The sequence below is a fragment of the Dipteris shenzhenensis genome, chromosome 12, assembly GCF_047967505.1.
Source record: "Dipteris shenzhenensis isolate YYH24624 ecotype China chromosome 12, Dip_SZ_1.0, whole genome shotgun sequence".
In the NCBI taxonomy this organism is placed as follows: domain Eukaryota; kingdom Viridiplantae; phylum Streptophyta; class Polypodiopsida; order Gleicheniales; family Dipteridaceae; genus Dipteris; species Dipteris shenzhenensis.
Window position 1 is genome coordinate 34,077,824 of NC_141607.1, and position 25,331 is coordinate 34,103,154.

Genomic DNA, 25,331 nt, shown 5'->3' on the forward strand with positions numbered 1-25,331 from the left:
ATAGTGTAGGAATGGTAGTTGACTTGTCAGCTCGTAACCCATCTTCGTCTTATCCTTCTCATCCTTCCTTCGCAAATCGCTTCAACTCCCTGCAATCCTTCCCACCTTGCACCTCTATCCTCTACCCATTTCGCTCATCACATTTTAATCAACCACATCTTGATCGCACATTATACGCAGCCTCCCCCCACTCTGCGTACATTGAGAAGATTATACGCATCATCCATTCATAGACTACGTTCCTTGCCACTCACAGCTAGCTCTCTCCTCAAAAGACTCAACGAAAAATGGCAATTTTTGTCACCGGTTGCATTTGCCTCTGATATGGGCTCCACTGCAGATCATTTCCACGGTCCTGTCAAACGAGTCGCTTACAGCTTTGATGGCCTTGGCAACTTCGCCAGTAAGGATTGGGACCTCCAGCTTCCGCTCCAACAGAGCGAAGGTTTTTCTTGGTACCATGTAGAGCTTCCGCGTTCCATGAACAGATTGGCTTCTGCTGCTCGATATTTGATTGACCTCCTGTGCCCCCCCTTGAAGCTCCAGGACATTCTCTCTCTTGTCAGCAATGGACCTTTTTGTGGGCAAGTTGATGGAGCCCTCATCTTTCGGGTTAATTCGGCAGGTCCGACCTCCAGCAAGTATACCCACAAGCTCGCCATTAGAGTCACAGGCAATGCCGTTATCACGGTTTCACTTGGGCGGATACCGAGGTTGGGATTTTCCCGTTCCGCTACAGGTAGCCTGCTAACAGAAGTACCCACTTTGGAGCCTACGATCGAATCGGACAATGTGGAAGAGACGCTTTCCGGTGCTGCAGAGCAAACACAGCAGGGTATTGTCATACAAGAGCACATGTTGGAGTTTCTCCTAACAATGAGTCACTCAGAGGGAGCAGATAATCCCGTGCCTTCTTGCATCTCCAATCTTTTAGTGCACGTGATTGAGTCACACGTTGATCAGCTGCAGGACATTGTGACAAAGCTTGAAATGGATCTTGACGAAGTTGAGCTGGAGCTTGATAATGGTAATTATTTAAAGCTAGATCTTGCTTGCTCCGAGCCTGTAAACGAAATGTATGTAATTTTGCGTATTGTGGGGTTAGCACGGAGGGACTATGAATCCCTCATGTTTGAATCAAAGAAGGTTGTTTTCCGAAACGACAGGTGGGTACGTAATGAAGCAGAAAATGCTGGATGATCGTTTTTTACCAAAGATGCGTTTAGATCTTCAACGTCTCTTGCAGGTACAGAGAACAAGGTCCGTTGTTACGTTAGGCTTCAATATTTTTGGCAGGTCAGCCTTACTTTCTCAATCGTTTGCAGGTGATTGCTCACGGGGAACAAGTTTTTCCTAGAGTGAAGGAAAAATGTGCGGGGAGGACATGGCTGATTGCTGGTGACATAATGACAATTGAAACTTTAGTAGGGCGTCTTCAGAAGCTCAAGGAGAACTTGGGCTTTCTTGCAAACCGCATTACTGCACTTCAGGCTGGGCTCGACAGTTGGCAGTCGGAGCAAATCAATCGTAAACTATACTACCTTTCATTCCTCTCAATAATCTTTCTCCCGCTATCCATTGTAACGGCAGGTAAAATCTCAGCCTCGTTTTGAGGCCTTTTGCAGTTTTCTTAAGAAAGGTTCTGTCGCATGCTTTGCTCAAAAGCCTGCCTGTCACCAATGCACATAGCCTACGCTTTCGTTGAATGCTGCCCAAATGCATCAAACTTTGGCTTGTGAGTATAACGCTGTCACCAGGAGAATGGTTGTGCAATCGAAGTATAGTTACTTTCGGTGTTGTGTCTATCTGTAGGCGGTATGGTTACAATTGTAAGACATCAGGAAGAGTGCATAGTGAACCTAGAACCTTCCCTTCTGATTTTGAGGAAATGTGGATCTTAAAATATAAGATCTGTGGTAAATAAGCATGATAGTTAGGCCATGACGGAATATAGCAATTTGGGGGTCCAAATGAAGACGTTGCCGGCTGTGGAGAAGGAGACCATTTTAGTTTTAAAACTTGTGGGGAGTTTGTGAGCTGTGGGAGGAGATGATTCCCAACCAGCAACTTGTTGGACAGCAGCTGCTGGCTCTTGCTCTTCCCTTCTCTGCACCTCCCTCCACACCTCCCTAGATTCTCTCTCCTGTTACTTTCATATACTCAATCCCCCTGCTCAGCTCCTCCTCTCTCTATAAACCCCACCCCCCCCCCCCCCTTCCCCCGGTCCTTGCCTGCTATCTAGTTCTCTTTCTCCAAATCTGACTCCTCTCCTTGCATTGTGTCAAGAACAACTTCTGGGCTTTCTATTCCCCAGCTTGACTCTCCTCTAATTCACATGACCTGAGTTTCCATCCCAGCCAACTCCGTGTACCAGCAGACGAGGCCTGCAGAAATGTATAGGAGAAATATATGTTCCAAGTGGTATCAGCAGATGTGGAGCTCCTCCGCTTTCCTAGTTCTGTTTGTTAGCAGCCAGCCTGGGGTGGCATCTTCCAACACCATCACCAGCAGCTGGATGAACACCATCATGGGTGTCACAGTACATCTGCTGCAGGTCATTTGTTTTCCGTGTTTCCTCTCATTAAGATACAACATGGAATTGGAAATAAAAGGGGCAAAGGCAAATCAGAAAGTTCAGGAAGAGGAGATCATTGAGACTGAGTAACAAGTTTCTCATCGTTAAGGGAGAAGTGGCACAGTACCTCTGCTGCAGATCCTTTGTTTTCCATGTTTTCTCTCATTGAAACAGCAGGTTCAATCTCAGATTCATTTAAGGTATTTTGCAGTTCTCTTAAGAAAGGTTCTGCTGCATACTTTGCTCAATAACCTTCCTGTCACCAATGCATAGTGTTACCGGGAGAATGGTTGTACATGGCTAAGTAACAAGTCTCTCTTATGATGGGAAATTCCATTGGGCTCACAGGGATCGCCCCTGCCGTTGTGATACAGGATATGGCCCAGGAACTCCATCCCTGATTTGATAATATGTTGTCCAGAAAATTGATTACACATTCAAGTTTGCATTGCAGAACAGGAACAAGCAGCCTGTGCCCTAGCAAGGCTAGCACTCAGGACATAAGATGGACATTTGTAACATGAGGAGCATTGGGACATCCGAGCTTAGCATGACAGTGAAATGGTGGAGTTGTTTTCATTTTCAAGGATAGTCAAGGAATATGTACTTTATCAAGGTGAAGACCTTGCTGACACTAAGGCTTGTAGCCAGCCATAGAGGCTGACCATGAACTGTGAGGTGAGGTTGCTAATGGCCACCACATGATCAATAGATGATGTCTTGACTACTGATTTGTAGGAGATCCATTTGCTTTGGACATAGAACTGATTGCTGGGGCTTATTCTAAAAATGAGAATAAGCTGTAGCCTGTAAGGGGAACCTTGAGCCCTCCCTGCTCTAGCCACTACCCCCCTCAGCACACCTCAGTTGTCCTTCCACCCCCCTGCCCCGTTGTTACGTGGGAGATACCATTGTCTCTTTGAGCATGGGTTTCAGACTGGTGATTGACTATCCAGATCAGAGGTGTGGGCTCTCTTTATTCTAGAGGTCACACAACTCAAACACAAACTCATGGGACCAGCACACGGCCAGGACCACAGGCAGCAACGGGTCACAGACTTCTTCACAGGTAGCAACCCACAGACTTAATCACAGTAGGTGAGCCCAAGCCCACACTTAGTGGTCACATAGAGCACATGATTCCTCCTACACACCAGACCCGCATGAGGACATCTATTGGCACATTAAGTGGACGTCCTATTCAGGGTGCCTTACTTTCAGCCTCATGCAGATGAGCCATCTCACAGCGTCTGAGAGTTAGACCTACAGAGTAGGATATAGGGCAGCAAATAGAGATCTCATACATGCTCCAGAGGCGCCGGGACTCCAGTTGGGACCCTTGCCAGGCTCATTGACATCTTCAGTCCCTCGTGATAGACGGTCCCTCATGATAGAGACAGTACAGAGCATTTCTACTCCTAGTCATCAGCCTACTTGTCAGGTGACTCCAGCACAGCTCTCCCACACTCGAGACAGAGCAGATCAACATCTTTATGTCAAAGTCAGCTAATGTACCATCTGTTCAATCACGGGGCAGGCACTCAATTTTTCCTCCCAGCCAATTCTCAGTGACAGCAAACTCTCAGAACCCACACTACTTGAAGCAGCTTGCATATTGCACCAAGCCCCAATTCCCTAGATGGATCTAGTATGCCACATGTCTTCATTCTAGGGTACCTCTTAAATGCATATTTACTACCCCTCTCTTGGGATATCAATTTATTCACTTGCCCCTAGGCACATTTCCCACTTAATGCATTTAAGACCCATAGCCTTAGACCCATCTAGTCAGTGCCTTGTCACCCTCATCAAGGACCTTGACATTAACCCCTTTGCCCATATACAGTCAGAATGGCAGATGGAAGTTCAATTGAAGTATGGGACCAAAGAATTACCCAGTTGGAACTTCGAATTCGGGACTATGCTGAGAAGCTTGATTTTGAAATGACAAAGCTTGCTCACGCAGACATAGCCCTAGGTAAGGCTTGGCATTCTAGGAAGAATCCAGCCATAGATTGGAAAAAGCTCATTTATCAATTCAAGATGAATGATGTGCTATATGTCTTACGAGGTGAAAAAGATCTACCTCAAGGACAGTTGGTTTCCGTAATGGAAGTTCGAAAAGCTCAAGAAGAGTTTTTGTTTCTTTGTACAGCATCAGTAGAGCCAATTGGTGGTTCTTCGGCTAGCACTGATGCTACCCAAAATGGAGACATGGCCAAGCTGGCTAATCAAATAGCAAAGGAGTTCTCTGATTGTTTTAGGGATGAGTTACCTCAAGGACCGTTGGTTTCCGTAATGGAAGTTCGAAAAGCTCAAGAAGAGTTTTTGTTTCTTTGTATAGCATCAGTAGAGCCAATTGATGGTTCTTCGGCTAGCACTGATGCTACCCAAAATGGAGAGATGGCCAAGCTGGCTAATCAAATAGCAAAGGAGTTCTCTGATTGTTTTAGGGATGAGTTACCTTATGGGTTACCTCGAAAGTGGAATGCTCAGCATAAGATTGAACTAATCCCGGGGGCAGAACCTGTAAATAGACCTCCCTATAGATTAAGTTTTACCGAAGAAGCAGAGCTACGAAGACAACTGGAAGAATACCTCAAGCTAGGGCAGATTCAACCCAGTTTCTCACCTTTTGCTTCGCCAGTGATATTAAAAAAAAAGAAAGATGATACTTTTCGCCTCCGTATAGATTACAGAGCATTGAATAATATCACTATTAAGCACAAGTATCCGATGGCTCGGATCGATGATTTTCTAGATGCGTTATATGGGGTCGTAATTTTCAGTAAGATAGATCTTAAATGTGGCTACCATCAGATCCGTATTAGAGCCGAGGATGTGCATAAAACCGCTTTTAGAAGCAGGTTTGGACATTATGAGTTTTTGGTAATGCGGTTTGGACTTACCAATGCTCCAGCTACATTCGTCATGCTTATGAACAATTTACTACGTCCGTATATCGGAAGATTTGTAGTAGATTTTATTGACGATATTCTTGTGTTTAGCAAAAGTATTGCTGAGTATCACAAACACTTAAGAATAGTGTTCAATACTTTGAGGAAAGCCAGTCTCTATGTAAATAAAAAGAAAATTGTACTGTGTATGATAAGACTTGAATATTTAGGATTCGTTATGACTCCTGAGAGGGTAGAAATGGATCCAAAGAAAGTGGCTACGATACTGACTTGGCCTATCCCTCAGAATTTGATCGCTTTGCGATCATTCTTGGTATTTGTCCAATTTTATCGAAGACATGAAAGGATATTCCGAAATAGTATCGCCATTGACTGATCTGACCTTAGATAAAGTACCTTTTATATGGGGATAGAATCAACAGGAGAGTTTTAACATCATAAAACAAGCTGTGGTCTCAGGACCGGTGTTAAAAATAGTTGATCTCCAGAAACCGTTTTTCCTTGAAACCAATGCAAGTGGTATTGTGATAGGAACAGTTCTCCTCCAAGAGGGAAGGTCAATAGCCTTTGAAAGCAAGAAGCTTTCTCCCTCTCAACGAAATTAGCCGACTCATGAATTAGAGTTGTATGCTGTCATCCATGCTCTGAAAACATGGAGACATTATTTATATGGATCAGAGTTTTATGTTGATGTTGATCATGATACTTTGAAACATTTTTGTAAACAACCTGACTTAAGAGGCCGCCAAGCTAGGTGGGTAGAACTCATGCAGGAGTTTAACTTGACGATTCGGTATCGAAGAGGGAAGGATAATAAAGTTGCTGATGCGTTGTCACGCATTATGCATAATATGAGTTTCACGGTATTAGAGAGTGCTCTAATGACCGAGATTAGAGAAACTCAAAAGGTAGACGAGTTCGTCCAGAGCCTTTGGCCTAAGGCTCATGTATTTAAACCGGGGGAAAAGGGTGACCTGGCATCCAGAAAAGGCTAAACTTATGCAAGATATATCATAAGAGATGGTATGCTGAAAAGAAATGGCAAGGTAGTAGTATCTAATCAGAATGATCTTAGGCAGAGTCATTTAACAATGCCATGATAGCCCATGTGCGGGACATCCAGGAGTTGAGAAAACATATGATCTCGTGAAGCGAGATTTCTTTTGGCCGAAATTAAAAAAACATATTCATGAATATGTGACACGTTTTTCGTGTCAGGTAAGGCATAGCATTTCCATGGACTTTATTATATGTCTGCCTACGACACAAGGTGGATATGATTCTATCATTGTGGTAGTTGATCGTCTTATCAAGATGGCTCACTTCATTCCAACTAGAGAGTCTATTAGTGCCTCGCAAGTGGTGGATTTGTTTATTAAACATATATTTCGTTTGCATGGATTAACCAAATCCATAGTGTCAGACAGAGGTGTCAAATTTACCAGTCATTTTTGGACTGCAGTGTTTGAGACACTAAGGACTGAGTTGGGAATGAGTAGTGGGGATCATCCAGAAACGGATGGTCAGACGGAAAGAATCAACCAAATTTTAAAGGATATGCTTAGAGCAAATGTGTCATTGAGGCAACATACATGGGACAAATGGTTGCCAGTGTTAGAATTTGCCTACAATGATAGAAAACATTCCTCTACAGGGTTCAGTCCATTTGAGCTGAACTATGGTTATAGACCAACGAATCCAACTACAATTGGAGTACCTCAGAAAGTGCCTAGTGCTGCGAACTTTGTGGTTCAGATGCGGAAGATGCTAGCACTTGCGAGAGCTAACATCCGCCAAGCTATGGATAGAGCTAAGGTGTATGCGGATGAAAACAGATTCGTTAGAGAATTTAAGGAAGGAGAAAAAGTTTTTCTCAGAGTTCCTTCGCACTCTAGGTCTTTGACTGCAGGAGAGTGTGCTAAGTTATCACCCCGATATTGTGGGCCGTGGTTAATTCTAAAAAGAATAGGCAAGGTGGCCTATAAATTAGAATTACCACAGGGTTGTAAGGTGCACCCAGTGTTTCATGTTTCTCGTTTAAAGAAATTTTTACATACAGGTGACTCACTAATTGAGGGTGTTGTTTTGTTTCAGGAGATAGAGGATAATGCAAGACGCAAACCAACAAGAATCCTAGACTGAGGAACAATGCAAGTATGCAATCGGAACATACCGACGGTGTTGGTTGCATGGCATGGTTTACCTCTATCAGAAGGAATCCGTATACCAGATACGGAGAGTGTTCCCAGACTGTATCATCGAGGACATTGATGCTTGAAGAGGGAAGAAATGTTACACTCAAGTTGAGGCAACATGACCTCGGAAGGGTCAGTTGACTTTTTTTTTTCTTTTTTTTAAAAATAGCACTCTATATAAACTGTAAGTACAAACTGTCACAACTTCCCTATGCTAGGAAATGCCTGCAATCCAGACAACTACATCTTCGCAATTGAAAGAACCACACCTTCCCTATACTAGGGAGATATCAGTAATCTTTAGTAACGGGAGATAACCAAATCCACAATAAAATTTCGAAACTCAAAACAACTCCAAGGCATAAAGAAATAGAAAGCTCCCTGGTCCAAACTTCAGGCCCTTGATCGCCTCTATTCGACACCACGCCACTTCGATACATCCAAATCCACTCAAAAGCGCCTCTAAACTGATTTTCCGTCAAGTTTCATCAATATTCGGACGAAAAAAAAACAAGATTCCGTCAGTGATCGACGGAAATTTCTTATTCAATTAAATTTTATTTTATTTTTTTCTTGGGCAAACTGTATTGCAACCAAGCTCCCTGTAAGCCACTCCCAATCAGTATTTATGATCTGTCCTGCAACCACCTGCCTTTACGTTGGATTCAAGAGAAGATCAGCCGTTATAAACAAATACCCAGGCTCCAAGCTCTCTTTTGTTACTGCACACGAGGCGCCCAACAGACTAAGGTTGGTGCGTTGCTAAACAAATGAGTTGTGCAATGAAGCGATGAACAGCCATGTGGGCATAGCATCCGTAAACCACACGATCATGAACGAGTTCACCAACCACCTGCAAACTAACACTATAACAGCGACGTGAACTCCTGCATCCACGCAATCTCTATGGTCTGACAGGCTCCCCACAAATCTCTCGACTGTCAATGTTTGCTCAAGCTTAAGGTGCATAACGATCGAGAGCTTCTTTTTCAAACGCACACTATGCAGGCGTCATGCAAATTCGAGGTAGCAATACCAACCACCTGATACGCTTCACCCATCGCACCCTCCTTTAAAGCGGGCAAACCTTCCACGTCCGGATTTTCCTGCTTGCAGCCATGGATATTACGATCATCTGCCTTCAGGATAATCTCGACATCACCGACGCAGGTGCCTTTGGCTGGACCAGAACTTTGGCGGAAGGAATCTAGAAGGAGGCAGGAACGATTGATTGCCCGATGTTTCGAAGGAAGAAGCTCATCAACGACGAAGCGATTGAAGGAGGTGATGTTTTGGCAATCAACAAGCTCTTTGGAAATCTGTAATATGTGCGCTTCAACAACTTTTCGACTCTTCCGTCCACCCTTACGTAGAGCCCTCAAACTCATACGCTATGAAACCCCATATCCATCACCACTTAATCTTGCAGCTCTGATACCAAATGTCAAAGTCAGCTAATGTACCACCTGTTCAATCACGGGGCAGGCACTCAATTTTTCCTCCCACCCAATTCTCGGTGACAGCAAACTCTGAGAATCCACACTACTTGAAGGCTCCAGCTTGCATATTCCACCAAGCCCCAATTCCCTAGATGGATCTAGTATGCCACATGTCTTCATTGTAGGGTACCTCTTAAATCCATATTTACTACCCCTCTCTTGGGATATCAATTTATTCACTTGCCCCTAGGCACATTTCCCACTTAATGCATTTAAGACCCATAGCCTTAGACCCATCTAGTCAGTGCCTTGTCACCCTCATCAAGGACCTTGACATAAACCCTTTGACCATTTACATGAAGCCCAAATAAATATAATACAAACATTGATCCTTTACAAAGGAAAATGTCGACTGACCCTTCCGAGGTCATGTTGCCTCAACTTGAGCGTAACACATTCAGAGATATCAGAGCCCACCAGATCCTAGACAACGATCAGGGCTAGAGTACCAAAGCCTTCCAGTATTTCCAGCATTTCAGCATTATACCTCAGGTACTTTACTTATTTCATTTATGTCATTTGCACTCCAAGGGGGGTTTACTAGCACCACTAGTTTCCCTGCACAGGTATATTTCATACTGCATTCTGATTTTGGTCTCAGAGGCCTTTCTGTCTTTCAGGATGTTAAAAACCTTTCTTTCTTTCTTCCCCTTCCACCTCGCCCCCCACCTGGGGCCTGCTTCCTTGGCCTCTCTCCCACCGTGTGGCCCCCTGTTTTTTTGCATGTATTGAACTGCCACAATGGGCTGTTCGACTGCCTTAAGGCAGCTCACAGCCAGCTAAGTGGGGCACATAGCCCACTAGGCCTGTCGAGAATTCCCCCATGCCACGGGGCCCTGTTTCTTTGCTCTGCTTGAACAGCCCAATGAGCTGCTCAGCTGCCCACAAGCAGCTCATAACCACCTAAGGCAAGCACACAGCCCCCTAGAACTGTTGGAAAAACCCCCAGGTAGCTGTGACTCTGTATCTGTGTACTCATTGGAATATCCTAGAGATGCCCACGGGGGCCACGATGGGTCCTTGTCTTTCAAAAGATGATGCTCAAAGGTTTGTTTGGTCATGGAGTATCCGCATTTGCTCCCATCAAAGCTCATTCCGGAGATATTAAGTAGCCTTGAGCTCCTTCAAAGAGTGGAGGTGGCAGAAGTACCAGGAGCATTCCTCCATTGCAAAGAGCTTTGACCATTTGGCCAAGGCATGCCAAGTTTCACAAGTCACACCCCTCGGTAGAAGGTGGAAGATAAAGTCGCTAGTTGACCATGTCAAGCTTATACCTGCTACTACAGCTAGTGAAACCAGCCTCAAGGCTAACAAGAGGCTGGTAAAACACTAACCAAACAAAAACCTTCACAAAAGAATACTCAGCAAACACTCCACAGACAGATAGGGGGAGCTAGAGTGCTCCTGCTCAAACTACAAAGACACAGACTGGCCCCAAAGCCTTGGCGCCCCTTTCGGTATTTATTTATTAATTGAAGAGTGCCACAAAGAGATTACACAGTGAGTACCAACTCACATGCATTCAATGCTCTTCCTCACTCGGTGGCATCAGTATCACAACACATTAGCCCTGCGGGGCTCTACTATCACACCCATGTGACCATAAGCATCCATACTCAATGCAAACACCTGCATTTTAACATGGGAGCCATTATTTACAGCCCAAGCAAGGCCACACGCTCCCCAAATACAATCACAAGTGTTCACTGATCCACTGGGATACCCAAACAATGGGTGAAAGCATAACTGAGCTACCCCCGGTGCTCAGAAGTACAAACAATATCTGCAAGCATACATTGTGTTCACCCTGCCAAGCAAGTCTCTTCCATAGCCAACTCAATGCTCATGGGAATTCACTAGAAGGAACGAGTGCAAAGGTGCATTCCTTTGAAACCAAAATCTCAACCGAGCCCAAACATGAGCTATTTGCACACCCTCATGGACTCAAGGCCTGCCCGATCAAGCTGAGATGAACCTCCACTAAGCCACTTAGTAGCAGCCCAAAAACAATAGAGGAGAGAGTGGCTGTCGTACAACTCATACCATCACAAAGCCATTATCGTGCAAACAATAGCCATAGTAGCCCATGCTTTCCGAATACCCCGTACTTGGTAAGCTACTACAGTCTGTACACCTTGGAGTAAATGACCGAACGATCCGTAAGCTGCAGCCTTACAAGTGCCAAGAAAGCCTCCGTACAGCCTGCATTTAATGGCCAAACTACTCCGTATAGCCCGTGCAAGAATGGAGTGGACCCATGAACATAGACCTGCTAGTGGATCCTAACTAGGAGCAATGAGCCCCTAAGGCCACGGACAGCTTGGATCACCCCAGCACCATGTATGCTTGGGGGACAATCAGTTGCCTGAGCCATGTTTGACTGCTCCAAATTCCAGGGGCAAAGCCTGCACAACTGACATCGTAGCACCCTACAAGATCCAGCACATCCACCCTCAGAAATTTTCTGTGGATTATACGTTGTAACAATGTTGCTCGTGTTCGCATGTAAGAAATCCTAGATTTACTATATTTAGAAATGTGCTAAGGAACAGAAAGGAGACTGAGATAGCAAAGAACAAGGAATAATTGTATTGCTTGAGTGTCTATAGTGTAGCTGTAGTTGTCATCCATACAATTGGGCCTCTCTTATATAGAGAGTGAAGAGTCACACATGAAAAGGTGTGTACTCCAAAGGGTATGTGCATGAAGAGGTGTGTACCCCTTGTGAAGGGTGTGTCCCTTGATGAGAGGGTACATTACAATAGGAATGTCTCTTCAATAGAGTGTCTCTTGTGAAGGGTTGTGCCTTATAGGAAGTGTCCCGTCGAAAGGGCAAGGGTTGTGCCTCATAGGAAGTGTCCCGTCGAAAGAGCATACCCTTCCACAAGTGTCTATTCATCAAACCATCCATAAGTCTAGATATAGAGAAAGGAATACGTCACAGATCGTGACATCCCCTCCTACTCAAAATAAGACCCTGGTGGAGATAATGAACTGATGTAGAAAATATCACTGTAAATTCTGAAAATACTTGAAAGAGTGATGGTCTGTTTTGACCACCGAGTCGGCTCCCATGAGATAATGTTTCCAAGAGCGATAAGCATGTACAACGGCAAGAAACTCCTTATCATAAACCGGGTATCGGGTTTGGATATTAGAATGTTTATGGCTGTCAAAAGCAATAACTCTGCCTTCTTGCATCAAGACTGCTCCTGTAGCGATGTCGGAAGGGTCGGTCATGACCTCAAATGGAAGGTTTGGGTCAGCAATAGCCATAACTGGTGTGGTAGTGAGTGCTTGCTTGAGTTGTTGGAAACTATACTCTGTTTCGGGAAGCCACTGAAAAACTGCTGTGCTTTTCAATAATTCAGACATAGGAGTTGTGATTTCGAAAAACTGATAGACCTTTGTATGGTAGAAGTTTGCCAATCTGAGAAAAGAGCGGACATCATAAACATTCTTAGGAGTCGGCCAGTTTCTGATTACCTCGACCTTCTTGGGATCCACAGAGATGCCTTGAGCTGAAATAACATGTCCCAAATATTCAAGTTGGGTTTTGAAGAACTCACTCTTCTCAATGTTGATGTAGAGAGAATTTGCGCGGAGAACTTCAAAAACTTGGTGAAGATGTTGTTTCTGCTTATGTAGGGATCTGCTGAAAACGAGGATGTCATCGAGGTAAACAATGACGAACTTATCGAGAAAAGGCCTGAAGATGTCGTTCATGAGTGTCATGAATGTGGCCGGGGCATTGTTTAACCCAAAGGGCATGACCAAACATTCATAGTGTCCATACTTTGTTTGAAAAGCTGTCTTGTACTCATCGCCTTCTCGTATGCGAATTTGATGATAACCTGAACGAAGATCAATCTTTGAGAATTGTGTTGCATATAGAAGTTGATCGAAGAGGTCATCGATGCGAGGCAATGGATACTTGTTTTTTATAGTGAGCTTGTTGAGGGCTCGATAGTCGATGCAGAGGCGCATTGACTTATTCTTTTTTTCCACAAGTAATACAGGAGATCCGAAAGGGTTGCGACTGGGCCGAATGTGACCTTTGTTGATTAGTTTGATGACCTGTCTTTGGATTTCTTCATTTTGAGTGTAAGAAACCCGATAAGGAGGTTTCGACGGTGGATTACTGCCGGGTATAAGTTCGATTGGGTGATCCACTGGTCGTCGAGGTGATAACTGCTTTGGCAATTTCTGTGGAAAAATATCCAGGTAGGGCTGGAAAAAAGGTTGGTTGAGGTATTCAGGAGGATCCTTTGTTGGTGTCTCCTCTACTGCCATAACCAACAGAAGTGAAATCTTTACTTGACGTTTACGAACCCACTTCTTTACTTGTAGGGCAGAGGCAACTGGGGTTGAAGGAGAGTCCCTAGAACCAGTTAGCTCAATAAGTTTTCCCTGGTGGACAAACTGGATAGTATGGCTGCGAAAACTAATTGATGGATCATAGTCGTAGAGCCACTGTTGTCCGAGTATGACATCGTACCGAGAAAGAGGCATGATGTCGAAGTTCAACTTGTCCGTATAATGTTGGATGCGAAAAGACAAGTTTTTGATCCTGGTGTTGCACAAGAAAGTAGTTCCATTTGCGAGTTCAATCTGATAGTCCATGAGACTAGGACTGGTGGTCAACTGAAGTTTGTCGACCATAGAACTAGCTAGGAAATTATGAGAACAGCCACTGTCGATGAGGATAGTGACCGTTGTTCCACGAATCGATCCTTGAACACTAAGTACTTGAGTGGCCAGGGAAGGTTCGGGGTTGCTGGCAAGGCTCAGGTGGATGGTATTTGCCATTCGAACAGCTTTGCCTTTCTTGTCTTGTGCTGGGGTAGCATCTTCTCTTTGGGAAGTGCTAGGTTTCATATTGGAATTTTGCTTTGGTCGCTTGGGACAATCGAACCATCTGTGGTCGCCTGTACAGATGGTACAAAGTCCTTTTGTGCTGAAGTCGTTCTTCTTGTCAGTGGCCGCACCTTTATGTTGGGGATGTCGGTAATGACTTTGTGAAGAAGAAGAGGCACGATCCTTGGAGGAGTGCTTCTGTTGGAATCCAGCATATGATTTCTGAGACTTCTGGGGATCTTGAGACTATCGCTGACCTTGATTACCGGAGTTTTTTCGAAACCTGGTGTTATCTTGAGGGCGAGCACCTTTGGCCATAGTAGAGTTCTGTGTGCGATTAGCACTCTGCTTCCCTATGTTTTGGAAATCTGTAATGCGCTCTGCGTAAGTAATAGCGCCAGCTGTGGTGGTGATGTTTGCTTTAAGGACATCAATGCGTAACGAGGGATTGAGGCCTAAGATGAAAGCATGAAGGCGATCATCCTCAGTTAAACCGTCAATCTCTAGCACCAATGTGGTGAACTGAGAGATGTAGGAAGAGAGGGAGCCTGTTTGCTCCAACTGTCGGAGTTTTGATCGTGCTTGGAAGTCCGCATTGGCAGGTATAAATTGCTTACGGAGCACGTGTTCAAAACGTTCTCATGTTAACACACTTTTGCCGTCCTTTAAGCGTCTTTGCCACCATAGAAAAGTTGTATCCTTGAGGAGGGAGGCTGCCAAGGCGATCTTTTTGCCTTCAGTGAGGTCAACAGTATCAAAATACATGCGCATTTTTGCGAGCCATTGGTCAACTGTTCGGCGATTGCGTTGACCAGTGTAGGCTTCCGAAAGTTTGATGTCAATTCTTTTAGTTTTGGAAGCTTGAAGTAAACGGTAGAGGGCACGTAGTTCAGTGTTTTCTACCTCTGGTGGGAATGAATCCGCATAGTCGTCTGGTTGCGTCACGTCATCCTCTGTATATGTGTGGTACTGCGAGAATCTTGAAGTTGTTGAACTTTCTGGACCAAGTCGGAGATGCTGTCCTGAAGCTGGGAAATTTGAAGTTGCAATAGTGATTCGCCTTGTACGTTGACTTCAGGGGTCTTTTTTGGACTTGAGTCTTTGATCTCTAGAGAGGCTTCACGCGAGCGTTGCGACATATCGGAGATCCCTGTGAGAAAAGCGCGAACTTGCGCTCTAGTTTGTACCATTCCCGGAAGAAGATTCGGACTGCTCCCTAAGGTTGCTCATGTTGGAGGGGGCAGGCGAGGCAGGATGGAACCACCCGTCGAAATCTGGTAAAGGAGGTCCTGTCTGAGGTAACACTGGTGATGCCGAAAGTGGTGTTACTGCTCGTGAGAGGACAGGAGTAGGTTGCAGAGTCCACGGATCTGAGAAGGGATAAGGAGCTACTGTCAGAAGTGGAGGATATCCAGGAGAAGGAGTGCCTTCAGAGTGTAAATACTGTCTTGGAGAAGGTACAACGTGTATAGGAGGATATCTGGTAGCTAAAAGAGGTGGACAGTACCCTGGAGATGCTGAAGGTGAGGGGTGAAATTCTCTCCAAAGATGGACAGCAAACTCTTGAGGAATATCGGGTTCTGGGTATCTTCGTGTCTCGTGGAACACAACCTGGACTGTGCTGAGGAAGTAATGTAACTGAGGTGCCTCATGCAGAAGATATAGGATGTGGTCCAAATCACTAGGAGGGCACGTGACACAGAAAACCCACGATGCAAAAGCTCCAAAATGGGCTGGTTGTGCAATCTGAACACGATATTGTGTGGTAGATGATGCCTGAGGTGTCCTTGAAATGCCGGGTGAATTACCAGGGGTTTCCATGCTTTAAGGGAGCGTCTTTCATTTGCTGTAATTTGATAATGACAAGAGAATCCTTAAAAGCAAAATTGTTGCGTAGAAGATCGCAGATCTGGGCCTGGTATTTAACAGGCTGTCTTCATCGCGATAGGAGGCTGAAACTGCTGCTGATCTGGCAGGAAAATGTAGCGAACCAAGGAGAGCAGGCTATCAATGGCGCAACAGGCTGCAGGTACCCGATTCTGGATCGCAATAGGGGCTGGTGCACCAGGCCGCTGCTGTCATGGCGAAAATCTGTTTGCAGGCTGTTTGGCGACCGAAGGGCCGGCTGGCGCTGTGCTCACGTTGCAGGCTGGAAAGGAGCAGGGCTGCAAAACCAGCGGGGCTGCAAGGGCAAGGAAACTGGCAACGAAAAATGCGAGGGGCTGGCAGCGAAAATGGCACGGCTGGCAGCTTTGATGGCGCGTGAAGGCTGGCAGCAAGATGGCGTGGGTTGGCAGCCAGGCGAGGCAAAGGTTGGCAGCGAACCTGCGCGGGCTGGCAGCGAGATGGCAAGGCAAAGGCGGGCAGCGAACCTGCGCGGGCTGGCAGCGAAATAGCGAGGGCTGAGGGCAGACTATAGAGAAACGATAGAGAAACCGGTTTGCAGTGGAGCGATCAGAAAATAGACAATACTCAGATACAACTGAAGAACGGAACTCAGAAAACATAGTGCCTGTCGGTAATATGAAAAACTGAATACAAGAACCTCAAGCCATCGTGTCTGAAGGACCGTGGCTGAGGTGAATCTGTAGAGAGACAGTAGAACAGATAGCCGCAGAGGGAGCGTCACGCAGTCCTCCGTGTAGCTCAATGATGACGAGGATGATGGGAGCTGGAGCTGCCCTTGGAGATGGCTGAAACCAGCATGCTCTGAGGAAGGAACCTTCAGGCTATTTGGAATAGCAATAGGATGAAGAAAAGGAACTGATCTAGGGCAGAAGGAGCTGTTATGTAGCAGAGGAGCAGAAGGGGACAGATGTGGAGTAGGATGGGACAGATCTGGAGTAGAAGGATCTGATCTGGAGAAGAGGAGCAGAAGGGGACAGATCTGGAGTAGGATGGGACAGATCTGGAGCAGAAGGAGCTGAGCTGAAGTAGGGGAGCAGATCTGAGCAGAGGAGCAGAAGTTGGGAGCAGAGCTTGGAGTAGAGGATGAAGCAACCAGGAGGCATGAAGGAGAGGCAGGAGAGGGAGACAGCAGAGGAGAGGTAGATGGAGCAGGCGGGCCTGCAGCAAAAGATGGAGGAGATGAGGATCAGCTGCAGGTCCTGTCCTGTCCAGGAAGAGTGAAAAAAGAAGAGTGAGGGCAAAGGCCTCTTATAGGCCAGACCTAGCTGGTCGGCCAGCTGGTCGGTGGGCCTGCCAGCTGGTCGGCCAGCTGGTCGGTTGGGCCTGCCAGTTGGTCGGTGGGCCTGCCAGCTGGTCAGCCAACTGGTCGGCCAGATTTGGTCGGCCAGACCAGCTGGACTTGCAGGCCATTTGTTTGGCTGAGAGAGCTGGCCTTTTGGCTGGCCTGTAAGCCATTTGATTGCCCCGTAAAGTGGGAATTGCTTAGTTGCTTAATACCCCCTCTCAATTGCCAATTTTGAGGGGCAAATATTGTGTGCTTGGAGCTTCGTGTAGGGATGTCGATGGTGGTGCTGGCTATTCCTGTGAAATACACAATAGAAGATCACAAGAGGAGTGCCCTTGCAAGGGAATTGTTCACTTCCTCAAGTGTCGTAGTTACACGTATGATACCAGATAGAAATAAGAACACTGTGAAGCTTGAGAGAATAAGCCACCCCCTCTCACCGCCGAAAAAGTGGAGGAAAGTGCAAAGGGAAGGAACAAATTTGTCGTAGCAGTACTGATAATCCAAAGAGATCGGAGCTGAACAGTGAGCCAGTGTGTGTCCGATCTTGGACCTCGGGAGAGAGGAGTCTATTCCCGCCTCCATGCAGGTAGAATATTCGAAACAACAGTCATCTAGACACATGTGAACAGAAAGGGTCCCTCCTAGGGAGAACTTGTAGATCCTGGAAGTCGATGCCGATGGAGGTAGAGGTGAAGTGTCATGACCCCCTCTTTCGAAGGAATGGGGAGTGTCAAGCCAGAAACCTAGAAAAGGAGGGAGGGATAGTAGTAGAAGATGGAGGGAAGAAAGGAAGGGAGGGATGGCAGTAGAAGATGGAGTTCTGAAAGGGAGGGAGGGATGGGAGTAGAAGATGGAGGTCTCTCCCTTAGTGCGCAGCGGAATGAAGAGGAAACTGATATGTTCATAGGAGTGATGCTCCCTGTACCTATGGCCTCCATGAAGAAGCAGGATCTTTAGATCACCTGAGATCTGGGGTCTTTAGATCACCATGGCTCTGATCTCCATGGCTCTCATCACCATGGCTCTGATACCATATAGAGAAACGATAGAGAAACCATAGGGTTTGCAGTGGAGCGATCAGAAAATAGACAATACTCAGATACAACTGAAGAACGGAACTCAGAAAACATAGTGCCTGTCGGTAATATGAAAAACTGAATACAAGAACCTCAAGCCATCGTGTCTGAAGGACCGTGGCTGAGGTGAATCTGTAGAGAGACAGTAGAACAGATAGCCGCAGAGGGAGCGTCACGCAGTCCTCCGTGTAGCTCAATGATGACGAGGATGATGGGAGCTGGAGCTGCCCTTGGAGATGGCTGAAACCAGCATGCTCTGAGGAAGGAACCTTCAGGCTATCTGGAATAGCAATAGGATGAAGAAAAGGAACTGATCTAGGGCAGAAGGAGCTGTTATGTAGCAGAGGAGCAGAAGGGGACAGATGTGGAGTAGGATGGGACAGATCTGGAGTAGAAGGATCTGATCTGGAGAAGAGGAGCAGAAGGGGACAGATCTGGAGTAGGATGGGACAGATCTGGAGCAGAAGGAGCTGAGCTGAAGTAGGGGAGCAGATCTGAGCAGAGGAGCAGAAGTTGGGAGCAGATCTTGGAGTAGAGGATGAAGCAACCAGGAGGCATGAAGGAGAGGCAGGAGAGGGAGACAGCAGAGGAGAGGTAGATGGAGCAGGCGGGCCTGCAGCAAAAGATGGAGGAGATGAGGATCAGCTGCAGGTCCTGTCCTGTCCAGGAAGAGTGAAAAAAGAAGAGTGAGGGCAAAGGCCTCTTATAGGCCAGACCTAGCTGGTCGGCCAGCTGGTCGGTGGGCCTGCCAGCTGGTCGGCCAGCTGGTCGGTTGGGCCTGCCAGTTGGTCGGTGGGCCTGCCAGCTGGTCAGCCAACTGGTCGGCCAGATCTGGTCGGCCAGACCAGCTGGACTTGCAGGCCATTTGTTTGGCTGAGAGAGCTGGCCTTTTGGCTGGCCTGTAAGCCATTTGATTGCCCCGTAAAGTGGGAATTGCTTAGTTGCTTAATACAGACCCTGCGTGGGCTGACAGCGAAATGGCGAGGGCTGAGGGCAGACCCTAGTGGGTTAGAAGCTTCCTTGCAAGCCTTACGCTTCCGGGATTTTTTTTTGAGGCTGACATGAATTCAGAAGTGAGGTTGCTATAAGATCAATAGACATTAGTAGGAGATCTGTTTGCCTTGGATATAGAACTAATTGACATGGCCATGCTATGTGATTCAAGGAGGTTTTTGGGGAGCTTTTTTTTAATGCTATAACTTGGATTTTCATAAATACGCAATACCATGATGTTAACAAAGCCTGAAGATTTTCTGTTCAGAAACTTAATCCTTTATATGGAAGTTTGGTACAGCCACATAAATGCACTACCCCTCATGTAGGATGCTGACACGCAGCACGTACTTTCACAATAGACAGATGCGTTTGTTGACATGCGTCATTCTTTACCCCTTTGGACCATGCCTTTGCGCTAGAGCCAATCAATAAAGCCCCATACATGGAAGAGAGAGAGAGAGAGAGACGTGGCAAAGATTGGTGTGGTTTAGTCCCACATGGAGAGTTGTGATTGGTTGTGGAGGCCAGACATTGATGGCCCTTTGGAGTGGCTTGGCAGGCTGTTGTCGTGGCAGTACTGCGGATACGGTTGCCACGTTGTGCTTACTTGATTGGCTGCAAGGTTTCTTCGTTGGATTGAAGATATTTGGAGATGCATTCAAAACTCTGTGGCTACGTGGTTGTGTGGCATTGCTTCTTGAAGACATGCAAAGTGGGATAATGGGAAAGGTGTCTTAGATAGATCAACAAAGGCATGAAGTTGGAGAGATCTTGGAACGTCGTCCAAAAAAGAAGAACACTGAGATTGAAAGCAGCTGCAGCGAGGATGCTGATGCATCTCATCAAGCTGCAACAAGGATGCTGATGCATTGACCTAGATCATGCCTCCGATACAAAATCCAACGCTTCGATATTAAAGAAAACGCATCTATTACATCGTTCGTCTGTGCAATCCTCTCTTGCATCATGTAATCGATCGCGTGTTCAAGGTAGAAACGATACGGAGTACGCAATACGTCCAAGCAAAATTCACACGAGTCATGGGACACTGAACTAGTTTTCCTGTAGGTTGGGGTCGGTTTTTATGCATTGGGTTGTCAAGGTGGGTTTGGATCCAGTGATGACTGGCGCGCACCACACATTCACCTTGGATTACCAAAACTCCTTCATCTTATTACCACCTCCCATCCTCCCCATGAGCTAGACCATAAGGAGCGTTTCCATAACCATGCAAGGCAGTAGCCGTGACAGTTGATTCTTCATCAGAACTGTAGAGGGCTTGTTTGGGAGGTTGGTGGATATTCTTATTTTTTAAAGAAGCATTTGTTTTCTTCACCAAATATCGCAGGTCCAGGCTTCAACCACGATGAGGCCATGGCATAGAAATTTCAGTGGGACTAATGGTCGGGATCTCAAGATTGGGTTTTGAATGTTTAGGCTCCTGCCTATCAACATTAGCATCGCCCCTTTTGGCATCAGTTGATGAGTTGCTTACTCAAATCTTAACTCTTGGGTGGCTTCGTGGTGACTCCAACAACCTAGGGTTTGCAGAGGATAAGCTAGCTAGTGCTTCTTTCTCAGAGATTGCTCCACATAATGTGGCACTAGGAAGCAGTTCATTTTCTCCATCAGGAGTTGCAATCCATGGCGGACACCGAATTTTTCTTGTCTATAGGGTAATCTCAGATTTTAATTTTATCAGCGATGCCATGATGGACTGCCGGAGAAGCTAGAACAAGTCTATGTTGGGGATTGGGCCATGCATAGAGGTGGGACCATAGGTAACTTGGTAGGTACAACAATGTCAAATAACTTGCAAATCATCTTTTGTCTAGGCAGCCTCGTCGTGGACGTCCTTAGAGGGGAGTGAGGATCTTGTATAGCCTCTATCTGGAGGTGGTACACCAAGCCAGCACACAGATATGGGTAGTAGGAGAGGATCGTCTACAGAAGGGTTAGGCATTTGGAAACCAAGTGCCATTCAATGGAGCTTCAGCGTAGACACGCTGCTGGAGGCATACCCTTTATGAGCAAGAGAGATTCCCTAGCCTCCATTGAGAGACTTTGGGAAGAGTTGCCTAGTTCATTGTGGATTGCGGACAGATATGAGTGTGCAAGACCATGATCTATGCAATAGAGGCCAGAGGAGCAGAGTACTTTCATTCCGTTGGGTCCAACAAGGAGACAGGATGATGCTCTAGTTTTTTAGACGAGGCCCCAATCGGCAGGGAACCAACAGCAGCCATCGAGGTATTTTCTCATTAGCATGAAGCATGCTCTTTCATTGGGGAAGAGTCTTGGTTTTTGCTCGATGTAGAGGGGAGAGTCCATGCGATACCTCAGATGCCAGGTTGGGATTGATGTCTCAGCAAAGTAACTGATTGCTCCTGTGTCTGTCTCCAAATTCTCCTCACAAGAAGAGCTTTGGTGGTTAGTAAGGTTCTTCTGGCCATGAGATGGTATATAGCATCCTAATAATGTTTTCATAGAGGTTGTATGGGGCAGCTAAGGCACTTGTACGCGCATGCAAAGCACCAAGGCCAAGATTGCTTGGCAGATGGTGATTTTATCCCGGCCTAAGCATCATTGACCCAAAGGTGCTGAGTCAGGCCCTCTTGGGCAAGATTTTTGAACATCTGTTGATGGGGGACAGTGGTCGACATTTTCAAGCTAGTCCTCAGTGTAGGGAGGAGATTGAGCACTATTTGGCACACAACGTTCCACGATTGAGATGGTCTGGATACAAGATACATATTTACTGGCTGGGGGAAATCAGATCCGTTAGATCCAAAGGTACATGGGGCCAGCTCCCACACCAATCAGAGGCTTGCCTACGAGCATTGGCACATTTGAGTGGGACAGCTTGCAGGATTGAAGAGATAGATGCAGCCATCCAGAGGCCGGGAGGAAGGGGCTTCAATGGGGGGTTGCAAATGCCACAAAGGCCTCCTGGGTCTCCAGATAGGAGCCCCCTTCCGAGTATGCCTCATGGCATATCACTTCAAACGACATGACTGGGCTTCAGATTTACCTAGTTTTCTTTAGCATCTCCGTAGGAGAGATCCTCCTTTTTTAGGTTTAAGCTATTGACGGTGACCCGATGGGTGATGAGGTGCTGGACTCCCTCCAGTAGTAGTAGAGGAGTAAAGTAGTGGTATGACTTGGGAAGAGATGGGCTATGGAGCCCAAAGCGGCAGATAGGAGTATATCTCATGGGGATTCTGGCTCTGGGAGGGCAGCCTTTGAGGGAGCTATAATGGGATCTAAGAGAGTGGTTTGGCATTGAGGCTAGGGTGGTCTGAGAGGAAAGAATCGTCTAAACCTGGCAACCTCGTTCCCAAGAGAACTCAGCATGACAAGAAAGCTGATCCATGAGTGCTCTTATCTCGGCTAAACCACTCCAGCTATTTCTGTTCTCCATATAAATACATCTCAGCGCATGTCTCATTTGCTGAAGGCTGACTGGGGCCGCCTGCTGGCTGGAGCCCAGGGCACATGCAACTGTTCAGAAACCCAGCAGCGAAGTTTTCTTGAGCTGCCCGCTCAGATTCCAGCAGTAAAAAATTTTGGACAGCCAAAGCTACACACCAAGTAGCCCCCCAGCGTTTCTCATTAGCTGCAACAAAACACTCAGATTTTGATGCGTGGGGTTTCTTCCCAAGGTTGAGATGCGTCTGTGCCTCTCATTCATGTGCAGATACGATCCGTTTTAGTATATCACAGATGACTTCTCAGTGCATGTGCACATTGTATGACTGGCACCAGTGTATGCCACAAGCATACAATCTTCTGGCTTGCCTTGGCCTTGCTGTTGTCCTCACGCCATCCGAGAGGATGACCCCCGCGCCCCCCCCCCCCCCCCCCCCCCCCCCCCCGGGCTGTGTGTGTGTTACCTACACTTCTCTCATTGTTTCTTGTAGTTGAATGTGCTTCAAATCCGAGCTTCTATACTTTCCGGACATGAGGATAAAGAGCATAGGCAGCATAAATTATGTGGGATATCTTGAAGGCATCTTGCCGCTTATTTGGGTTTTTGTGGGCTTTTTAGCTCCTAATGTCTTAAGGTACTGCGTTGGCTCGAGTTGACATTTTGTGCAACCAATTTCATACAAGTTCTCCAGGAGTTTCTTCTCTAGTGGTGACTGTCACCCTTGCCTCTTCAAAACCCACAAGCATGAGACTTTAATGGCATGTAAACGTACCTGCAAGGGGGAGAAAGGGGAAAGAGAGGGAGAAAATGGATACATTTACACCTTATTACATGAAATTTAGCTCCTTACAAAATATGCTCTCTCTCTCTCTCTCTCTCTCTCTCTCTCTCTCTCTCTTTCGTTTTTCAAGATTGAATATATTCTAGTCTTATAAAGGTATATAGAAGGGGCATACCTTTTCCTCTCATCATTCGACTCCTTATCCATAAAATCAGTGGATCTGCTACATGGATAAACTTCACCATCTCTTTATTGATAGGCCAGTCTCTCTGCAGATTTGTGCCCCTCAAAGTCGGCAAGGGTGCTAATAACGTATGTCTCACTTATTGGGTAGGTAAGGATGCTCTAATGAATCAAACCTTAACAACACTCCACCCATACAATTGGGGATACTTAAAGCCTGATTCTCCTCTCTCTAGCGGGATCAAAACCAGCTGAATTGGAACTAGAAGACCTTCAAAGTCTTGGAGAGAGAGAGAGAGAGAGAGAGAGACATGATATGATATGATACAATTGTATTAAAGTCGTCTTGGGACTGGTGATCACTGTCAACAAATAGTGATCTTTTCACATCCGGTGAAATAGAATACTATAGATTTGCTATGTAGTTAGTACTTGTTGGGAGAGAGAGAGAGAGAGAGAGAGAGAGAGAGAGGAGGCTGGCTGCATGAAGTTTTAGATGCTTTCCCTTATTGAAGGGGTGTTGGAATGGTGGGTCCACTGCCCCAGGGAATTTCGGGAGATCTTATTTCCTAGTAAAGTGAAACCTCTTAAGAAGTTTTTAGTATGTTCAATTAATTCATTTCATTTATGACCTGTGTATACCCTACCCCCTTTTCTGATCCTCCGTGTTAAATTCCAGCTTTGTTTGTTTCTCTATGCTCACACACGAATTAGACAGGTGTTCAAATGCACCCTTCACCTCTCTATCATGCGCACATCCCATATTCATAGCCATTGTAACACTTGCTATTCTTGACATTTGAAATGCTGGAGCTGACAACCCTATTATTCTTGTTTCTGAAAAAGCATTTGGGATGAATGTTGGAGGCATTCCATGGACTGAACAGAAAAGCACATCACCAGAGAATGGATTTCGAAATGTCCTTTTCCTATGTGCAGTAATATTGCTGCTGCTTCTTGCCTGCTTTTGGACTGGGCCACTATATAAATATGTGAAAACATGGCAGCTAAAGCAAGCTGTTCGGAAGAAGTGGTTAAGCACCAAGAAGTCAATCAAGTGGAAAGGGAACCACCAAAATGGCCTACACCATGGGGGCTACTTTCGTCTCTAAGGAAGAGATTCAATCATTGAAACTGATTTTAGGAGATATTATGTCTTGCAATTTGTCTTTCTTCTTGGTTAGACTTTTCTAAAGGATTTTGATGTCACATAAAGTCTTGTACACACATTTGCAACTGTTTTGTGCATTCTTTGAATGTGACTAAATATGATGATTTTCAGCTGGGCTGGAGTGAATATTGTTGAAATTTTGCCTCTTTGACTCAACCTTTCGGCATGAAACAATGTATGGCTATCGGATCGTCCAATGGGATAGTAAGTCGTCTTATGGTTTTTTTGATTGGATTTCATTAATAAGTGAAGAGTATTAATCAGCTTGAATCGATATGAGGATCTTATGCTTTGCAAAGTAGACTTAGTTGTTGGAATTGGCACAAGAATTCGAAGTGGAAGCCTTCTCCCAGCTGTCAACAAAATACACTTTCCAGTTTTGTTATGTGCTTTTAGGAAGTCTCTTTCTGCCTTCAGTTCTAAACACACTGCTGCCTACCATTTTAGCCTAAGA

At 45.9% G+C, this 25,331-nt stretch overlaps 1 protein-coding gene across 1 annotated transcript; it reads left to right on the forward strand.

Moving 5' to 3' along the window:
* On the forward strand, positions 1-24,986 carry LOC147896123 (uncharacterized). Its single transcript, XM_087382775.1, has 4 exons — positions 1-1,027; positions 1,167-1,246; positions 1,326-1,590; positions 24,553-24,986. Exons 1-4 carry the CDS (start codon positions 325-327, stop codon positions 24,816-24,818), a joined length of 1,314 nt encoding a protein of 437 aa, XP_087238901.1. The 5' UTR covers positions 1-324; the 3' UTR covers positions 24,819-24,986.
* The last annotated feature ends 345 nt before the right edge of the window (positions 24,987-25,331 follow it).